A 12713-nucleotide genomic window follows, 5' to 3' on the forward strand; every position below is an offset into this window, starting at 1 on the left:
GCATGGTGTGCAATGCACCCAGTAATGTGTTGCCATACTGGTGGCGGAATGCTTTGTTTTAACTACGACCGGCCGTTAGTCAAGGCCAAGGGGCACTGTGTCCTATAAGAGCGAAAGATATATTACCTACCTTGTTGATTACCGATATAGCTTCCCTCATAGACACGCGGCGAGCGGTACTGGTACCACCCGAATTGCATACCTCGTAAAACACCTCCCCGGGTCGCAAAAGCTCGGGACTGTGCATGATATGAATTGGTAAATCACTGTAACTAACCGGAACGTAGTTAGGATACACTGTGAACCCTCATTGCACTGACGTGATAGTAGCTGAGATACGTTGAGGCGATAGTTATCATCCAGGGCAGCGTCAATCTCATCCAGTAGATAGAATGGCGCCGTATGTAAGCGCTGAGCAGCCAGGATGAACGCCAGGGACACTAGTGTCTTTTGTCCACCGGACAACTGGTATAGCTGCATACGCTCGGCATCGGGGCTAAATGACACTTGTAGATCCAAGCCGGTAAAAGTCTCCTCATCAGGGCTGTCCACAAAGCATTCTGTAAACTGTTATGCAAATGCGCGACCAAGCCTACCGGGCAAGCAAACAGCCACGCTTGACGAAATGTCGCCAACGGACGCATCACGCCGTATCAGAACCTGGTGTCAATAATGCACAATAGTAACCACATACCGCTTGTAAACGACCGCCGGTAACCAGTTCCGCAAAGGTTGCGGAAAGCTTTTGATTCAGCTGCGATAGCATCTGGACCAGGTTAGCGTCCTTCTGGCTCTTTAGCGCTTGTATAGACTTTAGTATCGCCGCGTGAGAGCGCGTCATGCGCTCTTGACGGTCCTTCAGGCCAGTAAATTCAGCTACATGTAATGTGGGTGCCACAAACAGACATACCACGCAGTGCAGCGTACTCATCCTCGGCGCCGTGACTGGATAAATCAAACTTGGCGCAACGCTTGTTGAGCTCAGAGAGCCTAGATATGACATGCTCCTTATCCTTGATAGGCACCGACTCCGCCTCGCGTATAACCGCTGGGTCCACCTTAGACAGCTCCTCTTCAGAGTCCTTCAGCGATACCCTGGACAATGCTTCAACAAACAATCTACATTACCTTAGAGTAGACACCGCCTGGGTAGTTTCATGTAGCCGTGATGTAACATCAGATAAATCAGCCTTCTTCGAGACAAGCTCGGTGTCCAGCTGGTGTAGACGGGAGCATAACTCATCACGGCGCTGACGTATGCTATCGAGCTCTTGATACGATTCCACAAGCTCGGTGTCCATGGAATCACGGTTTTGACGAAGTTGCTTTAACTTCGAACCTAATTCTGCCACATGGTTTTCATACTCCTCCAACATCTGCATTGTAGTGATTATCCGCTTGGCTACGGTATTGCGCTTGTTACATAGCTCCGATATACTATCTTTTAATCCATGGAACCTCGCTTCATAGCCAAGCTTCTCACCACGTAAACGAGATAAATCAGATTCTAGAACAGCCTGGCGTTCCGCCAACGCAGCAACCTCAGCTGGTGATGGAGTCAGGGACCTCTCGAATACCGCAATCTGCTCGTCCCATGATTTTATCTGCTGCAACAGCCGCTCCTTGGTATTGTCAGACAACTTCTGGCGGATAACCTCCTCCTGACTCTTCAAATGCTGGGCGGTAATCTGCATTTGACGCAGCTTGGCCTGCACATCTTGCCGTGCTGCCTTAGCAGCATTGTGCTTCTGGCTGAGTGCCGCCTGTTGCTGTGAAAGTGTTACTTAGTATGTAACCTTACTAACCGTATCTAATGACGCAAGCTCAGTAGTCAGGGTTGTAACGTACTCACACAGCTTCCGTAGCTCCGAGTCCCGTGATTTCATAGTGGAATACAGGCTTAATACCGACTCAGTCAAATCTATGTACCCGCCTGAAACCGACCCCCGGTGATAGAACACCTGGCCATCGGGGGTTACACAATTAACCTGCATGGGCAGTATGCGCCCTGCAACCTCGGCGTTTTCAACCAAGCAGAAACTACCCAGCAGTGAACGTAAAGCTGGTTGGATCAAGTCATCATAACGGACACACTCTATAAGCGGCATTGCCTCATCACGATTTAGGTCTATACCAGATGCCTTACCACGGTCAGTACCAGTTGCCGCCAACATATCAAGGGGCACAATGCGGATATTGCCATAGTGAGTGCCGGCACCCTCCACGTAACTCATAAGTGACCTTGCACAAGCCATTGTGCGGACTATGATAGTGAACAACTTGGTGCCAAGGGTCTGCTCAATGGCAACCCTAAAAGCATCGGGTATGGTCAATAAGTCAAGTAGGAAACCTACGTAATCACTGCGATGCGCAGCGGAACTATCACTTGCCAACCAGTCCTTCACCATGGACAAGGTACTATTATGGGACAGCGCAACCTTGCTGAAGCTCTTCTCGGCGTCACCGTACTGCACCCGAAGTGTAGATAGCTTCATGTTATTAACGGATAGCTCATGCTGCTTGACACGGCGCTGCTCCACTAGCACTTCAAGCTCCTCGCTGCATTGCTGGACAGTCTCAGATTTAGATATGTACAAGGCATCAAGCTGTCTCAATTCAGCCTGTACCCGTTCTAAATCAAGGTTACATCGTGTGAGTGAGTTGGATAGCACCAACTGCTGTGAGTCAATCTCCTTTATACTAGCGTAGGCGTCCACCTTCTTATGTTCAAGGCGATCTATCATATCCTGTATTTTTTCACCAGGGTTCCGTTGCCGGTGCAACACCTCACTCAACTCAGTTTCAATCTCCTGGATGCGTTGACTGATATCGGAGCAATTACGCTCGGTATCAGATAGCGACACTGAACTCTCATCTATGTGCTGGGTTAAAGACGACATCTCATGCTCAAGCTCGCCCTTGGTGTGGACCAGTACATTGATCTCATTTCGAACAGAGGATATATCAGACTCCACATCTGCGATAGTAGCACTTAAACCGGATATCTCAGATTCAGTGACCCTCGAGGTGTCCATGGACTCGACAATGGACAGCGCATTACGCGCCTCTTTAATGTCCATGCCCAGTAAATCAATCCGTGTTTGCAATGTGCCAATGGCCTCTGTATGGCTGAATTCCAATGATATTTTAGCTTGTAGATCTTCGCGCAGCTGAGCTACTTTATGAAGAAGCAGCCGCGCATTTAAAACGCGACGCTCGGCGTCCAAAACCGACCACTCCTCGGTTGCCTCCCGTTGTATCGCTAGGGACTCTAACTTGCGCTCGATCTGCGATAACTGGGTGTCTACAGAGCTGGAAGTCACATCGTAGTCCTGAAGCAGCTTCAGGGACTCATCGATCTTAGAGTCGAAAGATCGATGGCCAATAACATCCCGAAATGCCAAAAGACGCTCCTCCGAGGTCAGGTTACACAACTTGCCCACTGCACCCTGCTTCACTATGAAATGCAGGTCATTGCGATAGGAGGCACTCTGCTTGCTAAAGGGGATCAGATTCACACTCTCTAGCAGCTGGCGGTAGTCCTTCCGTGACATCTGGCGGCCGTTAACCAGGTACAAATCCTTTGAACGGGAGAATATACGCTTCAAGCGCAATTCACCATCGTCGTCAACCACGGATCTCGCACGGGAGTCACTGGAAATGTCAAAAATAACCTCCACATTCGCAGTGTACTCCTCGTCTTCGGATGACTCAATACCCCGGTAGAGGTAGTACTCCCGATTCGTTTGCTCCAGGTTCTCCGCCAAGGCAAAGCTCACAGCCAGCAGCACGTTGCTCTTGCCGGAGCCATTTTGGCCAACTGGGAAGTTATAATCATTTATAACTAGACATACCAATTACATTGTAGCCCTTGCTGAATTGAAATGAGCACTGATCCCGGTACGTCCGGAATCCACAAAGGTTTACCTCCTTGATATACATTAGAACTCCTAAACGCAATAGAATCCTACACCAAAGGGTGCCATTGCAACATCGTGATGTGTGGGCAAGGAATCATCACAAGAGCGCGGAAAATATAGCTAAACCCACAATGTATCTACAGTGAATTTTCTTTTTAACATATATACTCGATTGCAGTACTCTTAACGAGGTACTGCGAGCATTCATGCCACCCAGTGTCTAGGATGGGTCACACACTCCAAGTAGAAACACACAATAAGTCATATAGTGAACTCAGCTGTGTTCTAGCATTGTACCCTAAGGCATACTATTACAAGTTCCAGCTATACAAAACAGTACATTAGACAAAGTACTATATGCAATCACTCCCTGACTTCCAGGAATAAAGCGCGTTCAGGCCACCAAGTAGCTTTCATATGGTTCTGCCTGGAGGAAGTATACGACTTGAGCGACCGAAGCCAACGCTCACGGTGCTCGGGAGCCAGGAACTCAAAGTCAACGCATTTGAATACGCTGCGCCCAGACCTAAATATACTTCGCGACTCTACCGAGGTCCTCCCACCAAAACGGACCCTTAAGCCCCAACCCCAAAGTAAAAGTGAGTTTTCAATGATGTACCTACCGGACAACTCGCGCGGAGATTCGGAATCAGTGGTACCACAGCTGTAAAGTTCAGCATCGCTCTCAGACATGTTCATGTTAGATCTCCGCTCGTGCTCAATGGCGTACACAGCAATTACATCCAACATATCTAGCATACCAACAGGCTGCAGCGATGACTCATCGTTGAACAGCAGCACCATGCCACCGAATAGCGCCAAACGATGCCGGAGGTCACCTGCAATCCACGTATAGTTCATAGGTGTGCATCTATTATCCAGTTCGTGGACTACGTAGTCCAACAGGTCCAAGTGTGACTTGGGTGCTACCTGCTTGTCGCTAGTTGATAGCACGTTGGCCCAAAAGTCATTGGAGCACCCACTGGGGTCGTCCTGGTCAAATTCATATCCCATCTTAATCCGCTCCAGGCAATCGAAAAGGAGCCCAATGTGGTAGCTACTCTGGGTATCAGCAGGGCCCAGGTTGATATTGCAGAAACTGTCCCAAATGGCCATTGAGTTGAATATTATCCTCTCGGCACTGTAGCCACCACGCGTTACCTTAGCCCCGAAAGCACTTATAACCCTGGAAAAAAGCTCTACGCAAATGGCATCGCGCACAACCCTTGTGCAACCACGAATTACATTGCTCAACTCACCCTTGGGGCCTATAAGCAGCTTGTCATCGGAATACAGCAGCTCCCACCAGAGTTGACCTGGTTTGCGATCTTCAATTATATCCAGAGCGGGCTCCACAATGCGGTTGACTAACGCCAAAACAGTTTTACGAAAAACATGCTTTATGCGTTGCAGAGTAGCGATATATACCAGAACGCCATCTCCCCATTGCAAGCGCTTTAAACGTTCCTTATTGGAACCGCCGTCACCCTTCAGTAAAAGGTCGCCATGGACACGGAATGCCGTGACCAACGATGAGTCTGCCCTTGAGCCTAGAATGTCAACCACCCATGCAGTATAGCCGAAATCCACCTCGTGAAGCAGCTCCACCATACCGGATAGCATCTCAAGGCGCTCGAAGGCATCCACAGTACCGTGAGGTGGGCCCTGGGAGTCAATGTACCGTGAAAACGTCTCGAATAGAAGGACATTGGCTATAGTCACCAGTGAAGCCATCATCACGTCCACCCAGCTCTCCTTGGCCATGTCCACCACCTTCTTAAACATCACGTAGTCAACGTCACGCACCTCGTCATCCTCAAGACTGCCCATGAGCTGGGACCATAACACACTCTCGTCATGTTTCAGATCAAGTACGCGTGCCAGATCCCTAAATATTCGGGTGTCTAAAGTGCCGTGTTGCCCCGATACTATACTTACGGCATTCAGGGCGTTCCTGAGGTCACCCAGTTTCAACACTCCACATCTATCATCTATATCTTCACATAGAAATGGCACCTTCTTCTCCACGCCATTGGTACGTATCCACCATGCATTACGAAGGGCAAACCGGGTTAACCTCAGCATGATTGCATATAGGCTATTCCGAATACGGACGTAGCGAATGTCGTTCATAGACAGGATATTATCCAGGTTAATGAAATAACAACGCAACCTTATGCAATCGTAGATATCCACACGGCATACACGCATAAGCACATTTTCATACAGATCCATCACGGGGTCCATGTAATACCGGCAAAATATATCGACATCCGATGACACCGCGCGGGCTTCATTAGTAATCTTGTCAAGTATACCCGGCTCCACTTGTACGTCACGGCCTTCAACCATATCCACCAGTGATTCACGAGATAAACCACTAACGGAATTCAGCGACGTCACGATACAAGCGGCGGCTTCCCTGTTGGAAGCATCGCCGCTTGTACGATTTATAGCATGACCATTTACATCGGAATCAAGATATTCAGGGCAACGCTTCAACCAAGCGGCGCCACGTCGAATATGCAAGTGCAGCACTTGCATAAAACCAGATACGTGCAAATCCAAACCTTTCAAGACGTTGCGGAATACCCGTAACCGATGCAAGCCAGCCTTGTCCTTGAAGCCAACAAAGGCAGGATTTACCTGCAACTGCTGTTGATGGAAGCCATTCTGACCCTCAATTGAACCGCCCACAGCAACTATGAAGTCGCATATGGAATCGTCCAGAAGATCTAGATCACGCGCGGCACTCTCTATGGCAAAGCAATTCACACCAATGTCACCCATTGCGCAAAGCCAGTACACATTAAATTACCTAAAGAATTGCGGGATAACCCGCAATGTAATCAAGTATAACTAGCATGTTTTGTGATTGCAAATTACGATAGAGTACTGTATATAGACTGGGGCAGTAAACTGGTGTATTAAGGGCGACTTGCAATTACACACCTGAACTTATAGACACCCTGATCGTCTACAACAGCAACTACAGTGCGACACTCGTCACACCGAGCTATACAGTCAGTGGAAGCAGTGTGTACACCACCAGGACCACGTTTAGCGGTATATACGATATCAGATGAAGATTCTGCAGGTGTATCTGTATCTTCTGTAGCACCAAATTCCACAGTGACGTTCACAGCTTCATTGGATTCAAATAGACCAAAGGAATTTCTACATTTATATAAGGGAACACAGCAGGCTTACATTCTACATTTGTAACATATAGGAGTGAAACAACCCGGGCAACATAACACAGCATCTGAACTTCCTTCAGAAAGCCCTGAAGTCCAAATAAACTAGGGAATCGCTACAGAAGACCCACCAAATGTATCGCGCACGAACTCTGCATCGGATTCATCCACATCAGAGGCATAGCATTCTTCAGGAAGCGGTACAGAGTTAGTGTCGGTATCTGTAGGTGTAATGTGTGAACCTATAGCGCTGGTATGGAATAGTCCTATCGCACAACCAGGCAAATGCTACACAGACCATAGTACCCACCTGGATGGATTGTTAGACCGATTTTATACTTATTTCTAAAATAACCAGTATCACGGCTCATTTTTAAGTGCCATAAGGCCTATATGACTACGGCCCTCTGGCCCCCGTGGGGGGAGGCTCTGAACCCCGGTTCCCACAGCTGGCTACTGTTCCGTACATTGTGTTAAGCACTTAATAAATTCTAGAATTACTACTTTGACAGAACGCTGTCAATATCTGTAGCCCAGGATTTGATTAAACTCCGTGTCTGTCACCATGCCCACCAAACGCCGTAACGGAGGTCGCTCCAAGCACTCTAGGGGACGCGTACGCCCAATTCGTTGCAGCAATTGTGGTCGTTCCGTACCAAAGGACAAGGCTATCAAGAGATTCAACGTTCGCAACATCGTCGACGCCAGCTCACAGCGTGATATCAAGGAAGCTTGCGCCTTCTCAAGTAAGTTATGTGTAATCTAACCACATCAAGTGTGTAATATATATCCAATAAGTCTGATGCCGTCGCTATATTTTGCCACAGCCTTTAACTTGCCCAAGTTGTACATCAAGCAGTGCTACTGTGTCTCATGTGCTATCCACTCCCGCGTAGTTCGCGTGAGGTCCGTTGAGGCCCGCAAGATCAGGACCTTCGTCCAGCCCAGGAGCATGCCCATGAGGATCAACGTGCCTCAGAACAAGGAGAACTGAGGTCAGGGCACGCACAATACTCGCAAGTTGCTATCGAAACAACCTGAGTTAATGTTATAAAACTTAGAATTCACAATACTTCCAGCGTGTCGTAACGGCCATGCAAGCTATGGTCACAATACGTGGCATGGTATTCAATGCCAATAAGGACCAAACTCACCAAAATTCGTGCGATGGCTTTTCTTAGCAGTCATGCCTTCCGGACACTTGTGATCTAAGCACCCGGTCCTGGGAAATACTCAATAGAGTCACTCAATCACCAACCAGCAAGCCGCAGAAGTGTCCTTATAGTAACTGGGATCTAGTATAGTACATAGAGGATAACCTATTTCATGTCGTGGTAGATACTTTCACCTACCGTGAGGAGTTGGAGGAGTGCTTATGCACATGTAACGCTGCTTTCCGTTACCGCAGTCTGTAGGGAATGCTAGGATTCCGTAGAAACTAACCACTACGTATAGGTCCGACATCATCCACACGCATTACTGCAGTAATCTTAATACTTTAAACTAGACGTACCAATGGTACCCGGAATGGCAATACGAGGGTTGCAAACACCTTCACAATTCTGTTACAATATAGAATATGTGATTACATGGGCACACATACCGATAGACAGTGCTGTCCAATACCCAGCGATCTCGGACTAAGCTGAGCACACAAGTGGATTTTATCCTTCTCAGGTACAACAAAACTGATAGTACCTAGTAAAATAACCAGAAGATAGAGCATTGTCAACTGATTATGCCATACACTACCTATAGACGCTGCCTTCCACACATTATATACATTCTAGTGAAATACACCCAAAAGCAAATAGTAATATTTAACAATGAAGGGTAATGTGCCATGGGTCGAGAAATACCGGCCGGCAAGTCTGGATGACATTGTATTCCACACCAATGCAATGACTACCATGCGCCATATCGTCGAATCGTACGATGTAAGTTGAATTGTGCCGCTGCGGACATTACTAACGCCTACAGATGCCGCATATGATATTTCACGGACCTCCTGGAACCGGGAAGACATCAGCCGCATTGGCAATCGCTCGTCAAATATACGGGTAGGAACATGAATACATACCAAACATAACATATGCAGCCCCGAGGGGATGAAGGAACGTGTATTGGAGCTTAACGCATCGGATGAGCGTGGTATGTATAAATGTTGCGCTATTATACCAGATAGGAATAAACGTTGTACGTGAGAGAATCAAGACATATACAAGACTGAATATATCTAGTAACAGGGTAAACACACAAACGGGGAGGTAAGTTACATGATGTGGGATACATATTACTACAGAGTAATGCCCAATTTCAAGATGATTATCCTAGACGAAGCTGATATGATCACCCCGGATGCCCAAGCTGCACTCCGCCGTATTATTGAAAACTTCTCCAACATATCGCGGTTCATACTGATTTGTAACTACGTACACAAGATCATTGGGCCCATATACAGCAGATGCTCGGCATTCCATTTCAAACCCATATCCCAGGATGCACAGATAGAGAGGCTGCGGTACATATGCACAGCAGAGAGCCTGGAGTACGAGGATCACGCGCTTGATTTTCTAACACAAGTGTCTCAGGGCGATATGCGCCGCAGCGTGACCATCTTACAGGTAACGACGCTGTAATCGGTTGTCAATGCCTACAGTCAACTGCAAGCCTGTTCAACAAGGTAACCGAAGAGGCAGTGCGCAACGTCTCGGGGTACCCACCGAAAGAAATAGTTAATGAGATATTCGCCACATGCAAGGGTACTACCCAGGATGTAAGTATACAGGGCACAAATGTTAACGGACACAGGTAGAGGAACTGTGTAAAAAAATCATATACGACGGTTGGGAGGTCGCAACGCTGTTCCAACAGGTTAGTGACTATAATAGATATAAAGAAAGCACCAGATATCGGAATACGTCGTGAATTCGGCAAGTCTTACAGATGTGCAAAAGGCGACGATCACAATAGAGCTATCGGGCAGAGAACTGGCCCTTATACAAGGTTCGTGATAATAACATTATATAACACATTACCATAGGAGGTCTTCAGTACTTCCAACTGGCATCACTCTGCTTCCATATACGATCTATCATCGCTAGTGGCGGGCAACGCGCCGCGGCATAATAACCTCGAGCGCCGCGCCATTATGACCACAATCGACGTTAAGCTACTGGTGAACAGGTTCGACTGCGACCCAGAAACTAAAGGTATGTGTGTCTGTGTATCCAATTGTATCACGTACACCAGGGGCCGAATTCAGCGATAACGACACTGTAGCAGTTATCAAAGAACGCTATTTTTTGGAGGATATTGAAAAAAGTAGGTCTGATGCTTCCTTTCTACTGAGTCACAGAATTCAATATACGTATCATACATGGAGGGAGAACGCTGCGCGATGACAGTGTCCTCAGTAGCCTCAGGGGCTACACAGCAGGAGAGCAACTTGTATTAACGGTGTTCGTAACCAAACCCGATACCTTGCCAAAACAAGAGCCGGGTAAGTATATATAATAGTTTTAAAACCCATGCAGTCGCACCAAAACGTTTTATATCGAATGTAGCCTCCGTGGTCTGGGTACTGGTACTAATGACTCTATGGTACTACAAATTGAAGCTTGGCGGTTCTTTCCGCAAACTGCCGCTGTTCGTAATCTACAGCGTCACGTTCGTAGGCTTCCATGCGCTGTTCACACGCATCGTGCGCGGCAGCCGGACGGAGTGATGTTAAAGAAATGCCTGCAAAAAGGCAACTAAACGCGATCGCCTGACCTCATCAGCACAGCGCGCAACCTGGATAAATATAATGTCGAACGTAACAAGCATACCTCCTTGTTGACGCCGTCAATGAAGGCCTCGCCCTCACGGCCCATAGCGGCCACCGCGCCTGCAACGTCAGGGACATAGTAACCAAACCTATAACTAATACAAACATAGTAAAAACCTAGACCCACCTTTGGTTAAATAAATTGAACAAGTGCTGAACGCGCTTCATCTGGTCATCCGAGAGCAGTGATAAATCAAAAGTATCACCACTCTTGCACTGCTTTGCCAAGGCACTGACCTCAGCAGCCTCATGCTCACCAACTGTAAATGAATCTAAAAATTCACTCTCACGAGCGTCAAAAGCCGTCTTGCAACGCTTGACAATCTCGCTTGGCTTGCCCTGGATATTGTGGATGACCAATGAAATCAACCTACACTGCGGAATGCAGCCAAGCCGTCATTAAAGAAAGTGAAGACGGGGTCACGCTTATTAGGGTCACCAGCAATTTCAGAAATTGCCGATGTAATGGCAGCATCCTGTAGTTTCGGAGTTTTCTGAAAGGTCTCATGGAATACAGCCATGAGTTCATCGACCATTGTTTTTTGCACCGATCGGGACATGGCACTCTCCTGTAAAAGCATATTCTGCAGCCGCTCGTTCATTAAACGTGACGATTCACTCTTCATGTGCTGAAGTAGAGCTACACGGTACTCCTTCATGCGGTGGGATACCTCGTGTCTAAATTGGTCGACGTACTCAGCACACTTGGAAGTGTCCATGTAACGAGTTAACTGGTTGTAAATAGCATCCTCACAGTAGTCCTTCTCCTCCTTGGCCTTGTCAATCAGGGCATTCTCCTCCTTCCAAGACATCTCTTTCAAAGTCTTCTGGAAGTATGCTGCCAACATGTAAAATACAGCACCAAACGGAAGTGTCTTAGCAAAGAACCAAGCATTGCCCAGAACCGCGTTACTCAACCCAAACCAGCATCCCAAAAAAATGAGACCGTAACTTGAAATCAGATTTTGAGGTTTCTTAAGTTTGAGCTCCACCAACTCCTCAGGGTTGGAAGCACGCTGCTTTAGGCAGTACTGGTAACAGTCAGACTCAGTAAGCTCAAACATAACCGCCAACTCAGGATAGTGGAAGCGATAGTCATCAGGAAAACCTAACTTAACAGCGTCAATCTCTTCCTCGGAATAACCATTGCGCCACATGCAGTCAACCAGCTCGGCCTTGGTCACGTACACATCCTTTTCGACAACGAGACCGTTTTCACACCTAGGCATCAATAAGACGTTGTATAAACGCGCACAAGCTATACAGTCAACCATAACACAATATTACATCTGCAAACTATATAACATACCGCTTAGCAAACTCAACAAACGATTCCTTCCTGTTCTGAGCTTTTGTCAATAACTTCAGGAATTTAAGGAATAGTGGCATATCCTTAGAAAATGGATACAGATCGTCCCTAGAAGGCTCAGCGAGGAATATATCGTCATAGGTGCTGTCTGCAGTCCACGGCTTCGATATACGATACTTAGTGTACTGGTTGCGCACAGGCTTCCATTCACGACCTAAATTCACATAGCAACGAACGGTTCCTACAGAAGATTTTGGTAATGAAATTACAGCACTGCCAAGGCTAGGATTGCGACCTGGTACCGAAGAAACAATACCATAATAACGGACCCTAGAGGAACCGTATTTAGTCGCAGCCAGCCTCAGCGCACGAAAATTGTCAATAGCACCCATAGCTTTCACCAGTTCAAAATGAACTGATTGTTTTCGGGACTCCTAATGTGTGACACGATGGGGCCA

The 12713-nt window shown here is 47.3% G+C and overlaps 8 protein-coding genes across 8 annotated transcripts; 3 read left to right on the forward strand and 5 right to left on the reverse strand.

The window, feature by feature from the left end:
• Positions 1–59: 59 nt before the first annotated feature.
• On the reverse strand, positions 60–3945 carry BBOV_III002920 (structural maintenance of chromosome (RecF/RecN/SMC) N terminal domain family protein). The gene is made up of 9 exons (XM_051767292.1): positions 3855–3945; positions 1806–3820; positions 1129–1769; positions 911–1095; positions 695–876; positions 597–660; positions 278–560; positions 131–239; positions 60–95 (listed from the first exon to the last, which is right to left on the reverse strand). Exons 1-9 carry the CDS (start codon positions 3940–3942, stop codon positions 63–65), a joined length of 3600 nt encoding a protein of 1199 aa, XP_051623419.1. The 5' UTR covers positions 3943–3945; the 3' UTR covers positions 60–62.
• Positions 3946–4233: 288 nt separating this feature from the next.
• On the reverse strand, positions 4234–6766 carry BBOV_III002930 (uncharacterized protein). The gene has a single exon (XM_001611375.2). The coding sequence runs from the start codon at positions 6708–6710 to the stop codon at positions 4284–4286; it is 2427 nt and encodes an 808-aa protein (XP_001611425.1). The 5' UTR covers positions 6711–6766; the 3' UTR covers positions 4234–4283.
• Positions 6767–6807: 41 nt separating this feature from the next.
• Positions 6808–7508, reverse strand: BBOV_III002935 (E2F-associated phosphoprotein family protein). Its single transcript, XM_051767001.1, has 4 exons — positions 7428–7508; positions 7249–7338; positions 7131–7206; positions 6808–7097 (listed from the first exon to the last, which is right to left on the reverse strand). The coding sequence occupies exons 1-4, from the start codon at positions 7486–7488 to the stop codon at positions 6848–6850; spliced, it is 477 nt and encodes a 158-aa protein (XP_051623724.1). The 5' UTR covers positions 7489–7508; the 3' UTR covers positions 6808–6847.
• Positions 7509–7602: 94 nt separating this feature from the next.
• BBOV_III002940 (putative ribosomal protein S26e) lies at positions 7603–8153 on the forward strand. The gene is made up of 2 exons (XM_001611376.2): positions 7603–7863; positions 7945–8153. Exons 1-2 carry the CDS (start codon positions 7683–7685, stop codon positions 8109–8111), a joined length of 348 nt encoding a protein of 115 aa, XP_001611426.1. The 5' UTR covers positions 7603–7682; the 3' UTR covers positions 8112–8153.
• On the reverse strand, positions 7956–8863 carry BBOV_III002950 (uncharacterized protein). The gene is made up of 7 exons (XM_051767855.1): positions 8721–8863; positions 8631–8679; positions 8561–8596; positions 8470–8526; positions 8376–8436; positions 8272–8339; positions 7956–8154 (listed from the first exon to the last, which is right to left on the reverse strand). Exons 1-7 carry the CDS (start codon positions 8841–8843, stop codon positions 8114–8116), a joined length of 435 nt encoding a protein of 144 aa, XP_051623420.1. The 5' UTR covers positions 8844–8863; the 3' UTR covers positions 7956–8113.
• A 61-nt stretch (positions 8864–8924) lies between these two features.
• BBOV_III002960 (Replication factor C subunit 4) lies at positions 8925–10132 on the forward strand. Its single transcript, XM_001611378.2, has 8 exons — positions 8925–9054; positions 9098–9177; positions 9216–9268; positions 9303–9384; positions 9420–9741; positions 9777–9893; positions 9929–9991; positions 10027–10132. The coding sequence occupies exons 1-8, from the start codon at positions 8944–8946 to the stop codon at positions 10129–10131; spliced, it is 933 nt and encodes a 310-aa protein (XP_001611428.2). The 5' UTR covers positions 8925–8943; the 3' UTR covers position 10132.
• A 26-nt stretch (positions 10133–10158) lies between these two features.
• BBOV_III002970 (putative integral membrane protein) lies at positions 10159–10999 on the forward strand. The gene is made up of 4 exons (XM_001611379.2): positions 10159–10329; positions 10370–10441; positions 10476–10619; positions 10654–10999. The coding sequence occupies exons 1-4, from the start codon at positions 10269–10271 to the stop codon at positions 10842–10844; spliced, it is 468 nt and encodes a 155-aa protein (XP_001611429.1). The 5' UTR covers positions 10159–10268; the 3' UTR covers positions 10845–10999.
• On the reverse strand, positions 10761–12654 carry BBOV_III002980 (putative integral membrane protein). The gene is made up of 5 exons (XM_051767105.1): positions 12256–12654; positions 11321–12167; positions 11074–11285; positions 10948–11035; positions 10761–10912 (listed from the first exon to the last, which is right to left on the reverse strand). The coding sequence occupies exons 1-5, from the start codon at positions 12645–12647 to the stop codon at positions 10847–10849; spliced, it is 1605 nt and encodes a 534-aa protein (XP_051623421.1). The 5' UTR covers positions 12648–12654; the 3' UTR covers positions 10761–10846.
• Between the last annotated feature and the right edge of the window lie 59 nt (positions 12655–12713).

The sequence above is a fragment of the Babesia bovis genome, chromosome 3 (genome assembly GCF_000165395.2).
Source record: "Babesia bovis T2Bo chromosome 3, whole genome shotgun sequence".
Taxonomy (NCBI): domain Eukaryota; phylum Apicomplexa; class Aconoidasida; order Piroplasmida; family Babesiidae; genus Babesia; species Babesia bovis.

Excerpts from the sequence above, each read along its gene's own strand:
- BBOV_III002980 (XM_051767105.1), bottom strand. The coding sequence starts at position 12,647 with ATGGGTGCTATTGACAATTTTCGTGCGCTGAGGCTGGCTGCGACTAAA. Across the intron at positions 12,168-12,255 it reads TTTGTTGAGTTTGCTAAGCG|GTGTGAAAACGGTCTCGTTG; the intron begins GTATGTTATATA and ends ATTGATGCCTAG. Across the intron at positions 10,913-10,947 it reads TTGACGGCGTCAACAAGGAG|GTTGCGCGCTGTGCTGATGA; the intron begins GTATGCTTGTTA and ends ATATTTATCCAG.
- BBOV_III002960 (XM_001611378.2), top strand. The coding sequence starts at position 8,944 with ATGAAGGGTAATGTGCCATGGGTCGAGAAATACCGGCCGGCAAGTCTG. Across the intron at positions 9,894-9,928 it reads GCAAGGGTACTACCCAGGAT|GTAGAGGAACTGTGTAAAAA; the intron begins GTAAGTATACAG and ends TAACGGACACAG. Across the intron at positions 9,992-10,026 it reads TCGCAACGCTGTTCCAACAG|ATATCGGAATACGTCGTGAA; the intron begins GTTAGTGACTAT and ends AGAAAGCACCAG.
- BBOV_III002940 (XM_001611376.2), top strand. The coding sequence starts at position 7,683 with ATGCCCACCAAACGCCGTAACGGAGGTCGCTCCAAGCACTCTAGGGGA. Across the intron at positions 7,864-7,944 it reads GGAAGCTTGCGCCTTCTCAA|CCTTTAACTTGCCCAAGTTG; the intron begins GTAAGTTATGTG and ends ATTTTGCCACAG.
- BBOV_III002930 (XM_001611375.2), bottom strand. The coding sequence starts at position 6,710 with ATGGGTGACATTGGTGTGAATTGCTTTGCCATAGAGAGTGCCGCGCGT.
- BBOV_III002935 (XM_051767001.1), bottom strand. The coding sequence starts at position 7,488 with ATGAGCCGTGATACTGGTTATTTTAGAAATAAGTATAAAATCGGTCTA. Across the intron at positions 7,339-7,427 it reads CGGTCTAACAATCCATCCAG|ATACCGACACTAACTCTGTA; the intron begins GTGGGTACTATG and ends TTACACCTACAG. Across the intron at positions 7,207-7,248 it reads GTTCGTGCGCGATACATTTG|GGCTTTCTGAAGGAAGTTCA; the intron begins GTGGGTCTTCTG and ends TTTGGACTTCAG.
- BBOV_III002950 (XM_051767855.1), bottom strand. The coding sequence starts at position 8,843 with ATGCTCTATCTTCTGGTTATTTTACTAGGTACTATCAGTTTTGTTGTA. Across the intron at positions 8,340-8,375 it reads GACACTTCTGCGGCTTGCTG|GACCGGGTGCTTAGATCACA; the intron begins GTTGGTGATTGA and ends AGTATTTCCCAG. Across the intron at positions 8,155-8,271 it reads AAGCCATCGCACGAATTTTG|GTTGTTTCGATAGCAACTTG; the intron begins GTGAGTTTGGTC and ends ACATTAACTCAG.
- BBOV_III002970 (XM_001611379.2), top strand. The coding sequence starts at position 10,269 with ATGACCACAATCGACGTTAAGCTACTGGTGAACAGGTTCGACTGCGAC. Across the intron at positions 10,330-10,369 it reads CTGCGACCCAGAAACTAAAG|GGGCCGAATTCAGCGATAAC; the intron begins GTATGTGTGTCT and ends CACGTACACCAG. Across the intron at positions 10,620-10,653 it reads CTTGCCAAAACAAGAGCCGG|TCGCACCAAAACGTTTTATA; the intron begins GTAAGTATATAT and ends AAACCCATGCAG.
- BBOV_III002920 (XM_051767292.1), bottom strand. The coding sequence starts at position 3,942 with ATGTATATCAAGGAGGTAAACCTTTGTGGATTCCGGACGTACCGGGAT. Across the intron at positions 1,770-1,805 it reads AGCTTGCGTCATTAGATACG|CAACAGGCGGCACTCAGCCA; the intron begins GTTAGTAAGGTT and ends ACACTTTCACAG. Across the intron at positions 877-910 it reads TGAGTACGCTGCACTGCGTG|CTGAATTTACTGGCCTGAAG; the intron begins GTATGTCTGTTT and ends CATTACATGTAG.